The 23,161-nt window shown below is 34.4% G+C and overlaps 2 protein-coding genes and 1 long non-coding RNA gene across 3 annotated transcripts; 2 read left to right on the top strand and 1 right to left on the bottom strand.

The window, feature by feature from the left end:
• Positions 1-5,472: 5,472 nt before the first annotated feature.
• Positions 5,473-9,780, top strand: LOC131662503 (leucine-rich repeat receptor-like serine/threonine-protein kinase BAM3). Its single transcript, XM_058932307.1, has 2 exons — positions 5,473-8,514; positions 9,233-9,780. Exons 1-2 carry the CDS (start codon positions 5,883-5,885, stop codon positions 9,544-9,546), a joined length of 2,946 nt encoding a protein of 981 aa, XP_058788290.1. The 5' UTR covers positions 5,473-5,882; the 3' UTR covers positions 9,547-9,780.
• Positions 9,781-15,440: 5,660 nt separating this feature from the next.
• Positions 15,441-16,025, top strand: LOC131656804 (uncharacterized). Its single transcript, XR_009300306.1, has 2 exons — positions 15,441-15,578; positions 15,676-16,025. It is a non-coding gene; the product is annotated as an uncharacterized LOC131656804 (long non-coding RNA).
• A 2,682-nt stretch (positions 16,026-18,707) lies between these two features.
• LOC131659164 (uncharacterized) lies at positions 18,708-22,684 on the bottom strand. The gene is made up of 5 exons (XM_058928392.1): positions 22,182-22,684; positions 21,694-22,097; positions 19,998-21,484; positions 19,633-19,880; positions 18,708-19,098 (listed from the first exon to the last, which is right to left on the bottom strand). Exons 1-5 carry the CDS (start codon positions 22,682-22,684, stop codon positions 18,708-18,710), a joined length of 3,033 nt encoding a protein of 1,010 aa, XP_058784375.1.
• Positions 22,685-23,161: the final 477 nt, after the last annotated feature.

Genomic DNA, 23,161 nt, shown 5'->3' with positions numbered 1-23,161 from the left:
AAGACCTTAATTTATACTACTTCGACACACTACTATTTACTTTTTTTCCCAACTTTTTTCTTGCTATACCCTTGCATTTTTAAGTGTTCTCCTATCCTTAAGAAAATATAATGAACATTTTTTTTCTTTTAAAAGTGGCTAAGGAACAAAAAGGTTCATTTTAGGCTCAAACGGACTGTCAAAGGATTACCCCCTCACAAGGTAGGATTTTTAGTCAATTAGTTTTTCAATCAAATCAAACAATGTCTTGATCCTATCTATAACTTCAAATATATCAAGTAATAGAAATACTAATGCAAAATAGTTAACATGCATGTTCACTCTCATTATTTATGCAAAACATGAGGTTGCTCACATCTCACTTGGTTTAGGTTTATGATTCATGACTTACATTGACATGTTTTCACTAAACAAATAGTATAGTCAAACTTTGAATTCAGTAACTAATTCATGATCATGCTATGAATTTAAATATGATCACAATATTACTCATGAATGAAGCATTTGAAAGAATAAACCTTTTAGCATGCCTTCATTCTTGAATTTTTCTTTATCCTAAGCTTTGATTCATCTGTATTTGAATTTTTCAAATCATTTGAACCACAAAAAACTTCAAAACTTTTTTTAAACAAAGGTACTCATGTATTTAAAAACTGATCATGTTCATGCTAAAGAATAATTTAAAACTTGATCATGTTCATATTGAAGAAATAACCTAAAGTAAATATCAAAGTAAATGCCATAGATTTTGGCGAGTTTTAGTCACAACATACATTCCCTTTGTAAAAATTTGGCTTGTCCTCAGGCTTTCATCATGTGAAACTAGGGATTTGAATAAAAATTCCGCACCTTGTATTTGAAAGTTTCGCTTAGCGATAATAACATTTTGCTGGGAAATCTTGTGTAAACTCAAAAAGTGAAATGTCACTAGAGTTTTTGTTTATCGAGTAGGTGATCTCACTTAAAGAAAGTCCTACACAATCATAAAACCCGCTCTTTTTACCTACTTTAGAGAAATATAATTTGCTTAGAAAAAAATTTTCTAAAAGGTTTGGTTGTTTCCCAACAAGCATTTGTTTAACGTCATTATCTTGATGCCTTTGTTAAGGTTCCTTAATATACCTCCTTTCCTTGTTTCTATTTTTTAGGAATTTGAGATAGGAAGGCAGTTGCTTCAAGGTTTCATTAAATGGTATGTTTTGTATTCCTTTTAGAATGTCTACAAACCTTGGATATTAATTTTTCTTTGTTTTTGGTTGGAGCTTATGGATAAGGCAATTTTGAACATGTAAAATTTTCAAATTTTCCTCCTTTGTTCTTTGATTTTTTGTTTGTGCATCTTCAGTTGGATCTTTCTCCAACTCTATTCCTTTTGCTTCTTTCTCAGTCTTTTTCTATCTCAACAATAAATTTCCCCTTCTCTTCATTACTTCCATTTTCACTCAATTCGTGGTGTTCATTTGATTTAGTTTGAGTGTTGGCATTGGTTTGTAGATCGAGTAGATGCTTGAAAAAATGACCAATTTGCATCACAAGGTTTTTGATTGAAGTTTTTGTGCATATCTAGCCTTATGTAGTCACTTGCACGGTTGGTTATTTTTAGAAATCAAACCATAACCATTTTTAAACCATTTAAATGGTTTGGATTTATAATTATAACCATATTTCAATCAAAATTGGTTACAAAATCGGTTATGATTATATAAACGGTTTTTTAAAAAATCCAATTTTAAATTTTTTTATTTATTTTGAAAGTTAAAAAATTTATAATTGAATTAAAATATTTGGATTAATTTTGAATTTTGGATAATAATGTTAAGAGTCCCACATCGGACAATATATGGCCTGAACATGTCCTTATAAGTGGAGGCAATCCTCACCCTACAAGCCGATTTTGTAGGGTTGAGTTAGGCCCAACCACATTTCTTAACATGGTATCAGAGCCTCGTTTAAGATCCGGTGGGCCATCTTCTATGGTTTCCGCTATCGGGCCACCCGCCATTTATTTCCACGCTCCAGTTGTCTAGTCCTGGGCGTGAGGGGGTGTGTTAAGAGTCCCACATTGGATAATATATGGCATGAACATGTCCTTATAAGTGGAGGCAATCCTAACCCTACAAGCCGGTTTTGTAGGGTTGAGTTAGGCCCAACCACACTTCTTAACATGGTATCAGAGCCTATCGATCGGACCATATGGGCCGCCCACCGTTAATATCCACGCACCAAGCCCAGAAGAGTGATGAGCGTGCGGGGGTGTATTAAGAAGATCCTAAAGTCCCACATTGGTTAGAGATAGAGCATTGAAAGAGTATATATAGAGGGACACTCCTCACCTTACCAACCAGTTTTGTAAGGATGAGTTAGGTCAAACTCTAATAAATAATCAGATTATAACTAAATCCAAAAATAACTTAACCGGTTAATAACCATTTAGTTATATCCAGATTATATGGATTGATAACCAACCATTAACAATTAAACAAGTTAATAACCATTTAATTATATCCGGACATTTAAAATGGACTTAGATTTAGTTATGGATTTGGGTCTCACAATCGGATATTTTGCACACCCCTTGTGTTATCCTATTGAGGGGGATTCTGTTTTTTTCATAGACAATTGTATAAATTAATTTATTGTATCCTTCAGCCTTGATGTATCGTATTATTGAGGAGGATTCGAGTATGGTTGTTGTCAGTTGACTAGTTCTGCATATTGTCCATAATTTGAATTATTGTCGTTTTGACATTGTCTTTATTGATTGTTCCGTAGTTTATCACTTCATCTGGTTGAGGGAAATGTCATGTGAGATGATTTTCAGTGCAAATCTTACAATAATAAATTTTTCAGTGTGTAGGTGCCTCTTGCATTTATTTGAGAAAGCTTTGACAGCTTTGTTACGTTGCATAACCTAACATGATTAGTAGGTTAGTGACTATAAATATAAATTCACAAATATTAACAGATTTAAATTGAATACTAAATGATAAAAACTATCATAATGTCTTTAACAAGTAACACTAGTTCCCGACAATGGCACTATTTTGTTGCAATGTAGTTAGCAAGTGCAGTAAGTTATCATATCGACAAAGACTGGTTGTATTTTAAAAACCGCTTAACAAATTTTATGATTCTAAGATAAGGATTGTTTAGAGTTGTTTGTTTGAAAAAAAATAAATGACAGAAAATAAATTAAGATTTCAGTGTTAACAATTAGAAAACTTATTAGGTTATTCTCATGTACAACCATTGGTTAATATATGCTTTTCTACTCAACTATTAATACTCCCACCTTTTGCTCTCATTGTATCTCATCTATGAGTCAACGGAGTGAGATCATTTATATTACCTAACAGACGATCTTTCGCCATATTAACCAATACAACAACATTAAGTTTCAATAGTGAATGCAGATATCAATGCCCCATTTCACCAATATTGTTATTCGTGCATATATTAAACCTAACCCTATCACTAGGCATTAACATCCAACACATGAAGACTTTGATCATATAATGAACAACACCTCTCATATGTCAAGTTATACCATGAGAACGTGTTTTAGGTAGCTAATTCAAAACAAGTATTAAGAACAAAAAGTCGTCAATAAAAATGCTTAATGGGAAAAGTGTCTTGACAAGGCCTTTGTGTGTTGCTTGATGGTTGTTCAAACCTTTTTACCTATTTCTTGTTAATGTGCAGTTAAAAAGTCCAAATAGGTGTTTTATCACTTTTCGTTGATAAATCGGGGGTTTTCTATTGATTACTTGTAAAATAATTTAAAAAGTGTCTACGTATTTTACGTAATTTTGACATTTATCAATCTCAGAATTATGTTATTCAGGATGCAACAGACAGGGGATTTCATTTTTGCTCCATAATCGGGGCATCTTTATCATATCTCTCCTTCCTTTATCAAAGACGGACCTCTGGGGATGTGTGACTATCGTTCCACCTTCACGATAGAGGTGAGAAGTCCCGTGTCTTCAGTGACAACGACAACTCGGTGATCTCGAGATTCATCTCTGTATTGTTGTTTCTCTAATAGAAGTCGACCCAGGAAAGGTAAATTGATTTCTTTGGAAGGTTTTCTCCCGTATAATTTTATTCTTTGAATTGACGTGTTGTACGCTCTTCATTCCTAAACAACTTTTCTGCCAGGAATTGTGAATCTGTTGTTGCACTAGATTGTACACGCTATTCAGCAGATCAATAACTCTTTAAATCTCGAGGTTGGCTTATAATATCTAGAGGTTGGGGAGACTTTCTTGTCCAAGAATCACATGTAGTGGTGGATGTCTATGCGAAAATCCGCCTTGATGAAATTGTTGCACGGATCCGAAGAACGGAAGAGCTTGGAATACTCATTGACTGACTCTTGGTTGAACATGATCTTGTTGTGAAGGATTGAATGGAGACGTTACTAAGATTGGATCATCTTCTGATTTAGGAAGAGGGACTAGATCTTTGACAACCTTAACAATAGAAGCTTTGGATGCCACCATGGTTGATGAATTTGAAGAAGATTCTATTGAAAAGTAATTTTAATTTCGATGAAGAAGATCAAGAAGTAGAGATCTAAACTTCTAATAGAAAATATATGTTTCTCTATATCAGAGGAGATCTGAACGTGAAAGTACACGGGAATCAGATTTTGTTTTCCACATGCAACACCACTATTCCATGGAGGAGCCAAAATTGTTCGATGAATGATAAAATAGTGTTTGCTACGTGAATTTGAGCTTCTATTACGATGGAGAGGGGGATGACCTACAAGGTTAGTGCTCCAACACTCGAGTCATTAAAAGAACAAAAAATGGTGCGAGAGTGAGAATAAATTTAAATACCTAAGAAATGGCGTGCCTTTCTTCTTAAATAGTGGGAATGATTCACAACAAAAAGCATATAATGAAGCATGGATCGCAGTCAACCGTCAAATTGATCTAAACGGTCAGCAGAGTTCTAGAAGACAAATTTATATGCCTCAAAGAAAAATAATGGTCTATAAGTTTAATGTCGTTGTTCTTTTCACTTTGCCCATTGAACCTTGTGGTTAGTGCTGGCTCTCAACATTATTAAAGGGGGTTTCTTTTGAAGAAGGTAAATATTTGAATCAAATTGAAATTTTATGATAAAAAAAATTAATTATTTCATGTGCCTTGTTTTCTCTTTGTGCTAATTTCTTACAAAAATTAGATTCGTAACTCAAGCAATTTTATCCATTTGTTTCTTTCTCTATTTTGGGAAATCCTACTTTCCATGTTGTTTCCTAGTAGTTTCTCCTCTTAGAGTTAGGACAATTTTACGTGCCATTGTTTAGAAATTAATAATCAATGACCTTATTTAATATAATCACATTAAGTATGAGTTAGGTCATAGTTGTAATGGTGTAAGAGAAGATGAAGGTGCATCATTTGTTTTACCTTGAAGAGTTGTTAACTATATAAGTATAGAACAAAATTAATTTAATTACAATACACATGAACAAAACTTACATGCCATCTCATCTTCATTTCCCCCCATGATTGATGCCTAAAAAATCCATTAATGATTTAATCATGCATCCCTCCATCCATCTGCATGAGTGAAGATTCCAAATCTCAATCAAATGTGAGTTCAGTTCACTAATCAAATAGGTGGCAGAAAAAAGAAGCATAAACAAAAGGAAAAGTACACTTGAACTTGTCTCACAAATTGACACAAAAGCAACACACATATATTAGTAATTGTGTGATCAACACAACACTTTTTCTTTTTCTTTTTCTTTTCACAAAAGCTAAAGTTGTGAAAAAAGAAGAAAAAAAAAGTGAACATTGGATGCTACCTCTCATCTTCAAGTGTATATTCATATTCACCATAACTTGTTCCATTTTCATAACTACATGTTCTTATTATCACCATCTCACAAAATGGCCACTCTTGTTTTCTTCCTTCTACTTCTTTCCTTCACTCCTTCTATTTCTTCACTTTCTTTGAAAAACCAAGCTTCAATCTTAGTTTCAATGAAACAAGATTTTGAACCTTCAAACATTTCAAGTTTAAACACATGGAACATTTCTAACTATGTCTCACTTTGCACTTGGTATGGAATTCAATGTGACCAAACCAACAATGTTGTTTCACTTGACATATCAAACTTAAATGTTTCTGGTTCACTTTCACCTCTCATCACAAACCTTTCCACTCTTGTGAATCTTTCAATCCAAGGAAACAGTTTCCATGGTGAGTTTCCATCTGAAATTCATAACCTACAAAGTTTGAAATTCCTCAACATATCAAACAATATGTTCACTGGAAACATGAGTTGGGAGTTTAACAAGTTGAAAGAGCTTGAAGTTCTTGATGTTTACAACAATGGCTTCCATGGTTCACTTCCTCATGGTGTCACTCAGTTGTTGAGGCTTAAGCATTTGAATTTTGGAGGGAATTACTTTTCTGGAAAAATTCCTCCAAGTTATGGTGAAATGAAACAGCTGAAGTTTTTGTCTCTTGCTGGAAATGATTTGAGTGGTTTTTTACCTATTGAGCTTGGAAATTTGACTGGTTTGGAGTATCTTTATTTAGGTTATTTCAATCAATTTGATGGTGGAATTCCAAAGGAGTTTGGTAAGTTGGTTAATTTGGTACATTTAGACCTAGCAAATTGTTTCTTGAAAGGTTCAATTCCTATTGAGTTAGGTCAACTTTCCAAGTTAGATACACTTTTCTTGCAAACGAATCAACTAACCGGTTTGATTCCGTCTGAATTAGGTAATTTGAGTAGATTGAATGCTCTTGATTTATCACTCAATAACCTAACCGGCGGAATCCCGGACGAATTCTCGAATCTTCGAGAACTTTCTCTATTAAACTTGTTTATCAACAAGTTTCACGGCGAAATTCCTGAGTTCGTCTCCGAGTTGCCTAAATTGGAAGTACTTAAGCTTTGGAGGAATAACTTCACTGGAGTTATTCCTCCGAAGCTTGGTCAGAACGGAAGGTTAACCGAGGTTGATTTGTCGACGAATAAACTCACTGGAGTGTTGCCGAAATCGCTTTGCCTTGGAAAGAGGTTGAAAATCTTGATCTTGCTTAACAACTTTTTGTTTGGTTCTTTGCCTAATGATCTTGGTGAATGCTACACTCTCCAAAGAGTTAGAATTGGTCAGAACTATTTGACTGGTTCAATTCCACATGGTTTTCTTTATTTACCAAACCTTTCTCTTTTGGAGCTACAGAACAATTATCTCAGTGGTATGATTCCACAAGAAAAGGGAAAGAACACAACCTCGAAATTAGAACAGTGTAATCTATCAAACAATAGGTTATCAGGTTCTTTACCAACCTCAATCGGAAACTTTCCGAATTTGCAGATTCTTCAGCTTAGTGGAAACAGATTCTCAGGTGAAATTCCATCAGATATAGGAAAACTCAGAAGTATCCTCAAATTAGATATAAGTAGCAACAACTTTTCGGGTACTATTCCGATTGAAATAGGTAAATGTACCTTGCTAACTTACTTAGATTTGAGTCAAAACCAGTTTTCAGGTCCTATTCCAATTCAGCTTGCTCAAATTCATATACTAAACCATCTTAATGTGTCGTGGAATCACTTGAACCAAACACTTCCTAAGGAACTTGGAGCCTTAAAGGGCTTAACTTCAGCTGATTTCTCGAATAATAACTTCTCCGGTTCTATACCAGAAGGAGGACAGTTCTCAACTTTTAAGTCAAAGTTCTTTGAAGGTAATCCTCATCTATGTGGATATGAGTTCAATCCATGCAAACTTTCGCCAACAGATGAACCGGAATCGCAACAAAAAGGCAGTTTGAGATATGGATTACATGGAAAGTTTAAGCTCCTTTTCGCGTTGGCGTTATTGCTATGTTCATTGGTTTTTGCAAGTTTAGCTATCATCAAGAGTAGAAAATCAAGTAGAGATTCGAATTCATGGAAGCTGACAGCATTTCAGAAAATGGACTACGGAAGTGAAGAAATCGTCGGTTGTATAAAGGAAAGCAATATGATAGGAAGAGGCGGAGCCGGTGTTGTTTACAAAGGAACAATGCCGAATGGAGATGAAGTAGCTGTGAAGAAACTATTAGGAATCAACAACGGTTCTTCTTCTCATCAGGATAACGGTTTCTCGGCTGAGATTAAGACGTTAGGTAGAATCCGACACAGGTATATCGTTCGGTTGGTTGCTTTTTGTTCGAACAAAGAAACGAATTTGCTTGTGTACGAGTATATGCAAAATGGAAGTCTTGGTGAAGTTTTGCATGGGAAGAGAGGTGAGTTTCTGAACTGGGATGTTAGGCTGAAAATTGCTGTTGAGGCTGCTAAAGGACTTTGTTATTTGCATCATGATTGTTCACCTTTGATCATTCATAGAGATGTTAAGTCGAATAATATTTTGTTGAACTCCGAATTCGAGGCTCATGTTGCTGATTTTGGACTTGCCAAGTTCTTGCAAGATAATGGAAATTCCGAATGCATGTCCTCTATTGCTGGTTCCTATGGATATATTGCTCCAGGTACATACTTTAAATTTAAATTCTCACTTATATAAATCATTTTCTTTAGTTTGAAAGATGCTTCAAAAATCGGATGCATACTCCTTAGTCACTGGTGCACGCATTCACGCATTCGGTGCATAAGTGTCTCCCTAGTCACTGATGCACTGATGCATGCACTGACAAAATTTTAAAACTCGGCCATTACATTGCGACACTTGATACATCTGCAACTGTAATTGTGGCCGTAATTTACCACTCTAACTTGAAATTCATGAGACATCATTAGCTAGATCCCCTATATGACATTAGTGATTTGACAAATGAGAAGAGTAAAAATACAAACGTGCTACAAAAAGCAAGATGAATTCAGGGTCTTTTTCTTTCCAAATTGAAGAGTCCAAATCAAAATATTCATAGCAAAAAAGAAAAAGTACTAGCATGTGATAAATACTCCAATACAAGTATACTTTACATATATTTTTGAGTTTAAAAAAATATACTTTTCTTACATTCACCACTCTTTTTGTGGGGCCACATTGTCACACATCATGTACATAGATTCCTAAACTGAGCAGACAAAGGCTCCACTAACACAATGCAAAGGAAATTCCATTTGCTTTTTCATCATGCTAACTGATTTTGTGCTTTTGCTTCCATGCCTTGAAAGTTGAAACTACAAGATCAAATCACACCCATCCCTTTTTGTGCTGATTTTGGATAATTTTTATGTTTGCAGAATATGCATACACTTTGAAAGTTGATGAAAAAAGTGATGTGTATAGTTTTGGAGTGGTGCTTTTAGAGCTCATTACGGGGAAAAGGCCGGTTGGAGATTTTGAAGAAGAAGGATTAGACATTGTTCAATGGACAAAGATGAAAACCAATTGGAACAAGGATATGGTGATGAAGATCCTTGATGAGAGGCTAGCTCAAATTCCTTTAGATGAAGCAAAGCAAGTGTTTTTTGTGGCAATTTTATGTGTCCATGAACATAGTGTGGAGAGACCAACTATGAGGGAAGTGGTTCAAATGCTTGCACAAGCAAAGTGAATGTACATGTTTCGAATGCGGAGATCTCTTTATTTCTTTGTTGAAAATCGGATATTATCTTTGATTAATTATAGAGACTAATCTTCTGAATTGGACCGTGTTAATTCAGATCTAATGATATAGACAAGGGGAATCGAAGGGCAAGTTAAAAGAAGGGTTGAAGTTTATATATACTATGTATATCTTTGTGTTTTTTGGATGATTAATTAAAAGGTTTTAATATTTTCAAATTAATGTCATGAATTTTGAAGTTTTTTTTTGTGTAAACAATCTCTCATCTAAACCTTTAAGGGATTCTCACGCATGCGTTTCCAAAAATACTTCTTGCTTTCGGAGGTGTATTTTCGGAAGCATTTTTTAATTATTTAACGTTGAATTGTTCCGTACGTGTATCTACGTAACATTTTCTTAACGTTGTTTAAACAGTTCCGTAGATGCACGTACGGAACAATTCAACGTTAAATTAAAAAACTACTTCTTGAAATACACTTCTGAAAAGAAGGGCAAAATTAAAATTTTGTCAGATACCTAAGAGTATTGTGGAGTGGATTAAAATATTGTCTTTGTAAATAGTCAATTTATTGTGAGTGAGCAAGAATTTGTTAAACCCTTTGAGCATTTTTTGTCAGTATCCATGTTTTAGTCGAACTTGATGCATTTCCATGAGTATTTAGTTCACGTGTTTTTGAATGGATTTTGATTTTTTTTCTTGAACCCTCAACAATGATTTTTGATTTAAATTTTCACTTTGCCTTAGAAATTAGGGAGTATTCACATTATGATGTTGGTTGAATTCTAGTTGGGGAGAAAAATGATTGCTTTCTTTTTGTTAATTGTTATGAGGTTAAGAAAAAGAAAAGAAAAACAATGAAAAAATGAAAAAGCTTTGAAAAAAAAAAGAAAAAAAAGAGTATCAAATAATTGTGCTAAATAAGTTAAGTGTTGGTGTAACATTTTAAGAAAAGAGAAGAAGTGTGATTGAATTTTGGTGCTTGAGACTTTGTAGATTGATATCTCCCTTATGACTAGGCAAGTTTTTATTTCAATTACCTTTAGAAATTGAATCTTGGTTAACCAAGCCACATTACAACCTTGACAAGTCCTTGTAATTCTTGCTTTTATTTTTTAAATATGAGTTTTTGAATGAATGCATAATTTAGCCTTTTGTTTGCTAGATTATTGGATGAGTGTCAAAGTCCCTTATGTTTGTGTTTTTCATCACTTTATGAGTTTTTGCTGGGTGAGATTCATAATTGAGCTTATGTTGTTTTGGATTGTTTGGTATGAGTTGTGTACTTAGGATTTGTTTCATTTTCATGTTATCATTGTAGCATAGTGGTAAGCATTTCTTTGACTTGTACACCTTTTCGATTTGAACAATAAATTTGTTCTCGTTTTTCAAAACTTGTTGATACATGATTATTGGATGTTACTTTTATTTCTTTAGTATTGTTTACCATTATATGATATGACAAACAAAATTTTAGGTTTGGCAGAGTTGATAAGTCCCAAAAATGTCATAATTTTGAGTCTCATTTTGGGGGCACTTATCATTTTGTTTTTATGTAAAAATAAGGAAAACTCTGACTTTTGTGTAAATAGTAGTATAATTGTATTTTTGGGTTAATATTATATCTTTTAATATTTTTTTCATCTGTTTTATAGGTATTCTTGCATAATTGGAGCATCAAACAATAAATGGCGAAGGCACATCTTCAAGAATGTGATTTGCAGTAATAAAGAGGCGAATTATGCAGAAGCCCGCTAAGCCCACTTTGTAGCGCGATACAACTTTTTTGGCATAAGCAGATTTGGCTTCGTGAGCCCGCTAAGCGCGGTCAGCCCGCTTAGCGGGATTTAGGCCGGTTTGTTAGATATTTAAGTGAAATAAGTGGCAGTCTGCTAAGTGCGACCATCCTTATGATCGCGGTTGTGCAAAATTTGTGTATTTAGTTTTCATTTAGGTTTGCACTTGAGGCGAGAGTAGTGACCTTTCGATAGGAGTTCACTTGCCAAACACAAAAACAATAAAGGCGTCGAGCTAACGACATAAAACTAGTGCGCTTGTTGGGAGGCACCCCAATGTTTACACAGTTTATACAATTTTACATTCATTAATGTTGGTAGCAAAAGGGAGGAGTGGTGGAAGATTGAGCTTTGGGCTGCAATTTGGAAAAATTATGTTGCAGGAAGCCCTATAAGCGGTAGCAAATCCCGCTTAGCGCGGTCTGTTGCACATGGAAAATTTTCTCTTCTTCTTTTCCACTCTTGCACCATTTTTTTATTTATGTTGTATTTGTTTAGCATTCTTTTAGTAATTTTTATTATTTGTTTGTTTTTCAAATTTTGGTTTATTCAATCGAGGAAGCTTGAAGTATTCATTTTCAAGTTTGATTATTTCAACATGCACTTGTACGGTGATGAAAGATTGAAAGTTTGGTGCTTTGCCAAGGTATTTGTTTATCACTTTCTAGAACATAACATAATTAGGAATCTTTTTATTTATCATTCTTTCTTTTGCATTACTTGTTCATGATATATAGTCATTTTATATCTTACCCCAAATATTAGAAAGCTTTCCATTGTTTACCATATGCAGGAGACCAACAATATTTGTTTTAACTAGATTTTATTAAGTTTAATCTTTTATTTGTGTTGATTGTATGAAAGCATGAAAAGGATCAAGGCATTTCATTTCAATTTGAGCAGAACCGTTTGGCCAAAGAGTCATTTACCTTGTGAGTGAGCGAGAATTTGTTAACCCCTTTGAGCATTTTTTGTCAGTATCCATGTTTTAGTTGAACTTGATGCATTTCCAAGAGTATTTAGTGCACTTATTTTTAAATGGATTTTGATTTTTGTTTTCTTGAACCCTTAAGAATGATTTGTGGTTTAAATTTTTTACTTTGCCTTAAAAATTAGGGAGTATTCACAATATGATGTTGGTTGAATTCAAGTTGGTGAGAAAAATGATTGCTTTCTTATTTGTTAGTTGCTTTGAGGTTAAGAAAAAGAAAATAAAAAGAAAGAAAATGAAAACGCATTTAAAAAAAAGGAGTATCAAATAATTCTGCTAAATAAGTTATGTGTTGGTGTAATATTTTAAAAAAAGAGAACAAGTGCAATTGAATTTTGGTGCTTGAGACTTTGCGGATTAATCACTCCCTTAGGCAATTTTTTGTTTTAATTACCTATAGAAATTGACTCTTGGTTAACCAAGCCACATTACAACCTTAACAAGTCCTTATGATTCTTGCTTTTATGTTTTCAATATGAGTTTTTGGATGAATGCATAATTTAGTCTTTTGTTTGTTAGTTATTGGATGAGTGTCAAAGTCCCTCATGTTTGTGTTTTTCATCACTTTATGAGTTTTTGCTTGGTGTGAATTATAATTGAGCTTGTGTTGTTTTAGATTGTTTGGTATGACTTGTGTACTTAGGATTTGTTTCATTTTCATGTTATCTTTGTAGTATAGTGGTAAGCATTTCTTTGGCTTGTACACTTTTTCGATTTGAACAATACATTTGTTCTTGATTTTCAAAACTTGTTGATACATAGTTCTTGGATGTTAATTTTGTTCCTTTAGTTTTGTTTACCATTACTTGAGGATAAACAAAATTTTAAGTTTGGCTGAGTTGATAAGTCCCAAAAATGTTGCAATTTTGAGGCTCATTTTGGTGCACTTATCATTATGTTTTTATGTAAAAATAAGGAAAACTCCGACTTTTATGTAAATAGCAGTGTAATTTTATTTTTGTGTTAATATTGTATCTTTTAATAGTTTTTCATCTGTTTTATAGGGATTCTTGCATAATTGGAGCATCGAGTAGTAAATGGCGAAGGAACATCTTCAAGGATGTGATTTTGAGCAATAAAGAGGCAAATTCTGTAGAAGCCCGCTAAGCCCACTTTGTAACGCGATACAACTTCTTTGGCATAAGCTGATTTGGCTTCATGAGCCCGCGAAGTGCGGTTAGTCTGCTTAGCGAGATTTAGGCCAGTTTGTTAGATATTCAAGTGAAATAAGTGGCATCCCGCTAAGCGCGATCAGCCTTCTTAGCGCGGCTGCGTAAATTTTGTCTACTTAGTTTTCATTTCAGCCATTTTTAGGTTTTATGGTTTTGGGGATTTTCACTCCCATTTCCATCACCAACATTCTTTTGTAGGGAGAGGCTAGAAAGCAATATTTGGAGCTTGCATCTTGATGGTTTAGAAATGGGTGTGAACTAATCTTCCTAACAACACGAGGAGTGTCGACTCATTTCTCTTCCTCTCTATGTATTTCTCTATTTGCTGGGTTTTGTTTTTAAGATTATTCTGAACTTATGCATATTTGTTGATAATGGTGTTGTATAATATATGTTTCACAAATCATTATTGTTGTCTTCCTTGATATTTTTTCATTTATGTTTGGATTTGTGTTGTTAATGACATTTACCTCACAAATCTTGATCGAGGATGAATATCTATTAGTTTCTAGATTTTGGAGATAGATTTAGAGCTAATAATCATGGCTAGTTTTGACGCTTAATGCTTCCGCGTTGTTTGAGTTGCATGAGACATCAATGATGAGAGTCATACGGCTGTTCTCGCAAATTTGCATTAGACATAATCTTTTTTGTGGTGCATGTCGTAGGTGCTTCAGAAATGAGCACTAATGTGACAGATTCATAATGATGATAACGAGTATTGTATATTGAGTGAAATTGATTGATAGGTTTAAGTTTGTGACGAGTAGTTTAAATTCATGCTTGATAAGTTTCTCCTTTTTAAAGAATGCATTTATTTTCATGTTCATATGTTTCAATTTTAAACCATTCAAAATCAAGCTAAAAAACGTGGAAACTATTGAATGGAATTCTTTCCCTCGCACCCATCCTTATGGGTCAACTCATGGGTAGCCTTAATTACTTGACTATTACTTGCCCCGACATATCTTTTAATGTTCAACAAGTAATTCAATTCATGCACCTCGCCATCTTCACTTGGCGGTCGTCTGTCACATAATTCTCTACTTGAAAGGAAGCTCTCATCGTAGTTTATTCTTTCCCATTGGAATTGCTCCTAAATTGAGTGTTTATAGTGATTTCAATTGGGCGAGGTCTTCTGATACTTGACGATGTGTCACTGGTTGGTGCATGTTTCTTGGCTCTTCATTGATCTCAAGGAAAAGTAAGAAGCAAGCGAGAGTCTCTAAATCTTTCACTGAATCTGAGTATTGTGACAAGTCTTCTACTTGTTTTAAAATAATTTGTCTTCGTGGTCTTTAGGATGAACTTGTGTTGCATCAAATAGAGCTAACTTCACTTTATGTTGACAATACAAGAGTCATCCAAGTTATTATGAATCCTGTTTTTCATGAACGCACCAAACATATCAAAGTTGATAGTCCTTCAATTTGTGATGTGTATGATGACCGATGAATATCACTTTCTCATGTCATTACTTAGTTACAGGTTGCTGATATTCTTACCAAGGTTGTTCCGCATCCACGTCATCAGTTTCTTGTTAGCAAATTGATGCTCTTTGACCAATATTATCGATTTGAGGGAGATGTGAATAAGGATTTGTTCCTGAAATAAAGGAAATAAATCATAATTTTGATTTGTTCTTATTAAATATAATTATTTAGTTTAAATATAATATTTAGTGTAATTACATGTACAACCATGTAGCCTCTAAATATACAAGATATAACAATGAGATATAAATATTTGAACTATTAATAGTGCATCATAATTATTTCTATTTTAAGATATCTCCCTTGTCTATCATGAAGAGCTATATATAATTAAATTTAATAAAATATATAAAATTTTATGGTTACATTGGTGTATTTTTAAAGCATTTAATAAAGATTCTAAATTAATGATTGATATCTTGAAAACGAACCATAGTATTTTTACTTATAAAATGGTCAAATAATTTTCAATTTAACAAATGCAAAAGAAGAAAAATATGGCTCAAATTGTTAAGTTTGTTTATGCTTTGATGATGTTTCTTTCTTTCTTTATTAATGTAACCAATGGCGGTAAGTCATTTCTTCACACATTTTCAAATTTTGTATATCATATATAAACTTTTTATCACCTCTTATTAGTCATATTTATTCTTATTCCACATTGCAGGACTTTTCTCTTGTGGAAGTGCGACTGATTGTCCAAAGGACTTGTGTATTCGTCCTCTAAAAGCAACATGCATTGATTTTGTTTGTGAGTGTGATAGGATTATAAAAAAAATAAAAAAAAATTAAATGTTGCTTATAAACATATAATTTTATTTAATAATGTTGGCATTTTTATAACGTCCCTCAAATTTCATTTCCATTTATCTTCTATAATATTTCAATAACTTTGACAAGCGCAAAATCATTTGATTATGTTGTAAAAGTGTTGTAACATTTGTTCCCTCATAGAATATATTGACACAACATCTTGATTCTAGAATAATATATAAATATTTGAATTTGAGTATTAGATTGTTAAGTGATATAATCTTTATAAATATTAGTATGTATTTCAATAATCATTGACAATAGCTACATGTAAATGTGTTTATAAATAAAGCTAAATATGAATTATTGAAAATTAGTTTATGTTAACATTGTCATTTGTGCACCAAAATCATTCTTAAGGGTAAATGTTTGAGACCTTTCACTTTGAAGAGATTTAAAATGAATAAACATATAAAATATAACGTGAAAGACATAATAAAATAAAAGCATATCTAGTAAATCTATCGCCATCAGAAACAAATTTTGCTAAAGAAAATTTAAAACTTATGGAAAAAAAAAGTAAAAATCATCTTTTATGTAAGAAGTTTCAAATATTTATTTCTATAAGTAAAATTTATTGATTAGAATACAAGGAGTATTCCAACCCAATAAAAAACTTGCTAACTTACAGGGACCTAAAGTGCATTTAAGCCTAAGAATAATTATTCACACTTGATATATCAACATCTTACTACTCTAAGATCAAGTCATATATATTTTTATTTATCTAGTTTTGATTCTTTAAAGTTTTTAGTTAATAATTAATTTTCAATTTTCAATTAATGTCACAAAATTTCATTGGTACACATCATTTAGGATAAATTACCCCAACTTTACAAAAGATAGTCAAGAAATTAGTCCAATTCCAACAATTTAGATTTGTCCACAAATCAAAAGCTACACCAATCAACTATCAATAATACATACTAATATTTATAAAGATTATATCACTCAACAGTATAATACTCAAATTCAAATATTTATATATTTAAGTAGCGAACAAGCTTAGAAACGAGAAAACTGTTGAATGACATTCTTTCTTTTGCACTGATCTCTATGGAGACGATAAAACCCATAATACTTCTAATTTTTTGCTCTCCGCTTTACCTTAGTCAACAACAATCAGAGCTTACACAAGGTAGTACTTCAACTCATGTCCCAACATGCTTCTAATAATCAATTACAGCCTAACATGACGTGTGAAAGAGAGATAAAAAAGAGCTCTGGTATTACCTAATGGAGAGAGGTCTGTTGCGTCTTGAACGTGCACAAATACTTACAGGTTGCGGTAACCCATCATTATTTGTATAAACAACAGTTAGTATAATTGAGTTAACTGAGTAACTACCCTGCCCCAGGTTGTGATTAAGGGTTTAATTTTGTCATACCCCAAAATTTGCCAATCTCATTTCCCTATTCAAGCTCATACTAAAGTTCAAGGCTCAAGGACACACTCTCCTAAACAATGGCTCAAGGAATTAGGGCTTTGATTTCTCTGAAGGAAATCAATGAATCAAAGGCTCCAATGCATTTAATATGGCTTATGATGTTTCAAACTATCTCCATGACAAAATTCAGGCTTCAATTCCAAGGATTGGCCACTCAATTGCTCAGAAAGTCAACAGTCGACTAGTTTGACCTAAAAGTCAATTGTGGTCAAAGTACAGTCAAAACTCCTGATTTTTTGCCAACATCCTTATTGTGGTCATTCATCATTTGATCAGGGGAAGTTCAAAAATCAACAAAATTCAAAGTTTCTAAATTAGGGTTTTTTGGACTAAAAGTCAACTGAACTTTAACCAGCCATAACTTTCACATGGAACATCAGAAATTTTCCATACAAATCTCAACTTGAAGCAAATTGAATTCTCTACAACTTTGTCTCTCACAAGCCAAGTCTAAAAATGTTTCATTTGAGAGATATGGACCAAAAGATTATAGGTTATTTTTGAAAGTTAACCACAAGCATTTTTTTTGTCAAAGCCCATAATATCAAGATAAATTCTTCAAATGGAAAAAAGCTTCCAAAGTGGCTTGTAGAGGATACCTTGAGGTTTCCAAAAAGTCTTAGAACTCCTCCATATCTTAAAAATTGAGGGATATATGCCTTGTCAAAGTTGGACAAATATGAGAGAAAAAAATGTGAAATAAAAGGTTTCAAATTGAATTTTATTGCAAAGGGACCAAATCTTTTTTTGGCTCAATCTTGTTCCACAAGTTATCCAAGACATCCAATCCAATTGCCACGAATTTTTGAGATTTATTTGATTTTATATGAATTTTTTTTTGTGGATAAAAGATTACTTTATTTAACCAAAAAATAGATAACACAATAGGCGATCTCATAAAGATCCAGCCCAACAAAAGCTACCAAAAGCACTAACCAAAAACAAAAACAAAACCACACACTCACATCATGAGATTAGCTATGTGTGTCCTATACTTTGGCCTCATCCAGCCCCTATACACTATAGTATCAATTATATTGTTAACTATGGTATTGCTGGTGTTCTTGTGTTGAAAAACCACTCGGTTACGGTACTGCCAAACAAAATAGAGAGTCTCTGCCAGCGCCATTTTGAGCATCCCATGTTTCCATCCCTTACCTTTTGTATTCCAAATAAGCCATTTCAACTCGCCCCTCCAGATAAGTGGAGTATGAGGAATCCCAAGCCAATTTAAGATATCAGCCCACACATTCTTTGTAAAGCGACATTCAAAAAATAGATGGTCGTGGCTTTCTACCGCATTCTCGCACAACACACACTGCAAGTTCTGAATCATACCCAATTTACTCAACCTGTCCATAGTTGCCAGCCTGCTATGACAGCTGAGCCATAATGTGAAGAGGGCCCATGGTCTAGCATAGTTGTTTCTCATAAGATTTCACCACTCAACTCTATTTTGATCATCAATAAGTCTAAGATAAATTTCCTTCATCACAAAACGATCCTTGGTGAGCATGTTATTCCAATGCTGTTGAATAAAAGGAATAAGGGATCTTTTGTTGAATATAGTCTTAAGTATCCATGAGCACGAGTTTGGACAATTGATAGATTCCACCAAATTACCCTTTAAGTAGTAAGCGTGTACCCATTTCACCCACAATACATCGGTCTTCTTGCACAAGTTCCATAAACATTTCAATAAGGTAACAGAATTCCAAACTTCCAAATCGATAATGTTCAGTCCACCTTGGTGTATGGGGCTGCAAGTTTTCTTCCATTCCACAAGGCTTTTACGGCTCACCTCTACTTTTCCTGTCCATATAAAAGACCTGCACAAAGCATCAATTTTATGAATAACAAACTTTGGCAGCGGGAGACAGTTCATCCAGTATTGAGTAATGGCTGTAGTAATACTATTGACTAATTGAATTCTGCCCGCTCGACTGAGTAACTTAGCTGTCCAATGCCTTATACGATTCATAATTCTCTCAATCACAGGGAGGAAATGATTCACATTCAGCCTCTTGCTCGACAAAGGGACCCCCAGATATCTAATGGGAAGTTGACTCGGAGTGAAGCCAGTTAAGCTCTGGATAGCACCTATCACATCCTGCTCCATGCCCCCACAAAAGAGCCTTCATTTATTAAGGTTCACAGTCAAGCCTATTGATTCAGAAAAACTATGGAAAGCCTCTAGTAAAATTCCCACTGACTTTACATCGCCACGGCTAAATAGGAGTACGTCATCAGCAAACGACAAATGGGTTATAGTCAATCTTTTACATTTGCTATGGTGCTTGAACTCCTATCTCCTCTGCATATTAACCATGGTTCTATTCAGGTATTCCATCAAAATAACAAACAGCAGAGGTGAAATTGGATCACCTTGCCTAAGCCCCCTTCTTGCTTGCAATAAATCAATATACTCTCCATTCACATTAAATATGTAACTGACAGTTGTAAGCATACACATGATCCAGCTAAAAAATTTTCTAGGCATCCCGATCTCGTAAAGAATACATTCAAGAGCATCCCAATCAACCATATCGTATGCCTTCTGGAAATCAATTTGCAGCATGCATCTCGGTGTTCCACCTTTTCTAGTATAACCCTTCATTAATTCAAAAGCAAGGAGTATGTGATTATGAATGACTTGGCCTGGTATAACTGCAGCCTGGCTCTAATGAATAATGTTTGGCAGAATCTTTCCCAATCTATTAGTCAAAACTTTTGATAAGATTTTGTAGAAAGTAGTACAACCCTCAATTGGTCTATACTCTTTCACTGTTTTAGCTTGCTCGGTCTTTGGGATAAGAGTGACTACAGTGCCATTAAAAGCCCGAAAGAGAATGCATTTTTCAAAGAATACCTGAGCTGCAGCCACAACATCATCCTTAATAAAATGCCAACAGGATTTGAAAAATTTTGCTCCATATCCGTCAATGCCAGGTGCTTTCAAATCTCCAATACCTTTTAAAGCAATCCGGATTTCCTCCTCTGTAACTCGTGCAATAAGACAGTCACCCTGAGCCCTTGTAATTTGCTTTCCCTTTCTCAAGATATCAATGTCCACATGTTTGAGTGTTGGGACTTTAGTACCCATAATACTTCTATAATACTTCAATACCTCCTGATGGATTTCATCCTTAGCATTCAAAACAGTACCATCATTTTGGTGTAGAACATTCAGATTTCTATGCTGGGACTTGGTTTTTAAGGTGGCAAAAAAGTAGGCGTTATTGCCATCCTGCATTCTTAACCAATCAATTTTGGTTCTCTGCCGCATCATACTCTCTTCTAGCTCATTCCATTCGATCACTTTAGCAGTTAGCATTTTAACTTTATCAATGGCCATAACATCCATCCTGTTAGATATCAAGCTTTCTAGTGCTACTTCCAGCTCTTTTCTGGCTTTGGTAAGCTCCACATTTATGCTGGACCTACTTCTGCTGAGCTTAGTTAAGTTAGGTTTCAGTCTTTGTAATTTCCTCCAGAGAACAAACATGGGCTCCCCCTGTATGGGCTGACACCAATTCTGTTTAACCACCTCTTCAAACCCAGGTAGCTCAGTCAGATAGTTATAAAACTTAAACCTGCGAGATCTGATGCCTTTATTTATATTATCTTCAACACACAAAAGTGCATGATCTGATACACTAGGTGGGAGAATCTTCAAAATTGTATTAGTATTAGCTTGGAACCAGTCAATATTTCCCAATACCCTATCAATTCTAGAGTAAATAACCCCTGTAACATGTTTATTATTCCAAGTGTAGAAATCCCCTACACTATCCATTTCACTCAAACCTGTACTGGACATCATATCCTGGAAATCTTTATACTCAGATTCAACAACCATGTTCCCTCCGATTCTGTCTAGTGCCCCTGCCACATTATAAAAGTCGCCCATAGCACACCAAGGCCCTCTAATAGATTGGTGAAGAGTTATCATGTTCTTCCATAAGACTTTTCTCTTATCAAGTTGGTTCAGGGCATAAATACCAGTCAGCCAAAACTTGAAACTACCCATCTTATCATATACCCCACAATGAACATACTGGTCTGAACTAGAAACAAGCTGCAGATTATACTTGTTTTCATCCCAAGTGATCCAAATTCTTCCATTTACATGATGATTGTAGTTATCCACATAATGTTGATAAATACCAAGTTTATTTCTAATCAAAACGGCTTTCTCTTTTTTAACTCTCGTTTCTACCAAAATAACAATCTCGGGGTTCAAGCTTTTGAGATGGGAGCGAATCTCAAGAAACTTACCCGTTTTATTGAGCCCCCTTAGGTTCCAAGATACTAACATGGATCCCCTAAGGGGAACAAAACAGGGTCATTTGAAACCTTTAACGCATCAAAACCATTCACACATTCCACAAAGTCGGATGAAGAGCCAAAGAGTACCTTCTTACCTTTTTCTCTCTTTGAGGTAACCACTGTAGTCCAAGTCTCTTCCACCTCTTCATTCTCATGATTTGGTTTTTGAACCTCAGGAACACCCACCTTACTTTCCTTCTCCAGCTGATTCTCCAGAGGTTTAGGTTTCGGTATCCATTGTTTCTCCTTTTCCTTCCTCTTTGTCTTGCAATTATGGCCAATTTTCTGACATTGATCACAGTACAAGGGCCGCCATTCATATTCCACTTTCTGAGCTAGTTTTCTTCCTTCGCAATCTTTAATGGAGATTTCATGTGTGAGTGCCTTTGTGATATCAACCTCTACCAGAATTTGGGCATAGGATACGCGCAATTTGCTCGTCGTGCATTCATCCGTGACCAATGGTACTCCTATAACACTGCCAATCTTGCTTAAACTCCTTGCACCCCATAAATGAAGCGGAAGCTAGGGGAGCTTAATCCAAAGGGGGAGAGTCCGTAATAAATCCTGCTGAAGGTCAAACCCAGGTTTCCATTCTTTTAGGAGCATCGGGATATTTCTGAGAGTATAAGGCCCCTTCATCAGTACAACATCCATATCTGCCTGCGAACTGAATCGGAGAATGAAATAGCCGTCATCATGATAGTACATATCCGAGAGTTTGACAAAATTCCAAGTCTTCACCATGAACGTCTTCACCATAGTCATACTCAGTTCTTCTCCCAATGCGTAAAGTATCAGAGCATATTCCCAAAACTTCACTTCAGAAACGATATCCTCCTCAACAATTTCGATTTCTATCTCGCCATTGACCATACTAGGGGCAACATATTGCATTGACAAACGCTTCATTGGGTTTCGATTCTCACTAAGAACGTCCACCCAGAGCTTACGTGGTCCTTCCATCTCTTCGATTTTCTTCAATGGTGAACTTAGGGTTTCTTCAATAGCCTTTAAACCTTCGGTCCCCTCTTTCGTACCAGATCCAGAGGGTTGATTGGGAATTTTAAATGAATTTTTATTCATTAAAGAAGTAATTAAATTCAAATAAATCAAGTAGAAATCAAAGATTTAGTTGAGAAATATGATTTGAATCAAATTATACCATCATTTAACTCATATTGCCAATAAAATTTCGTGCACATTTGACTTGGATTGATTGAATCAAATATTGGACAAGAATAGAAAGATTATGAACCAAATTTCAATCTAATTTTCACAACTTGCGAATCAAAGATTTAGTAAGATTCAAGTCCAAATTTTCACCCTAATTCTATCTCATATAAGTACATAACTTGTACAAACCCTAGGGATACAATTTCCTGCAGTAAAAAAGCATATTCAAGCTTGCAAAAAACTCAAGAAATTTCCAATTCGGTTTTGGCATTTGAGAGAGATTCAGGGAGATTCAAAGGTTCCAACACCTTCCTTGGACATCACTGAAGCAATTCCAATCCTCACACTCAAGAAACACGTCCAGAATCGTCTCCCAAAAGCTCACGG

Source organism: Vicia villosa, linkage group LG3 (genome assembly GCF_029867415.1).
Source record: "Vicia villosa cultivar HV-30 ecotype Madison, WI linkage group LG3, Vvil1.0, whole genome shotgun sequence".
Classification (NCBI taxonomy): domain Eukaryota; kingdom Viridiplantae; phylum Streptophyta; class Magnoliopsida; order Fabales; family Fabaceae; genus Vicia; species Vicia villosa.
The sequence above is the reverse complement of the archived record's forward strand: the minus strand, read 5'-3'. Positions and strand labels throughout refer to the sequence as shown.

Excerpts from the sequence above, each read along its gene's own strand:
- LOC131662503 (XM_058932307.1), top strand. The coding sequence starts at position 5,883 with ATGTTCTTATTATCACCATCTCACAAAATGGCCACTCTTGTTTTCTTC. Across the intron at positions 8,515-9,232 it reads CTATGGATATATTGCTCCAG|AATATGCATACACTTTGAAA; the intron begins GTACATACTTTA and ends TTATGTTTGCAG.
- LOC131659164 (XM_058928392.1), bottom strand. The coding sequence starts at position 22,684 with ATGAATAAAAATTCATTTAAAATTCCCAATCAACCCTCTGGATCTGGT. Across the intron at positions 19,881-19,997 it reads TCTACAAAATCTTATCAAAA|GGTTATACTAGAAAAGGTGG; the intron begins GTTTTGACTAAT and ends GAATTAATGAAG. Across the intron at positions 19,099-19,632 it reads GATCCAATTTCACCTCTGCT|GTCTTTTATATGGACAGGAA; the intron begins GTTTGTTATTTT and ends TGCTTTGTGCAG.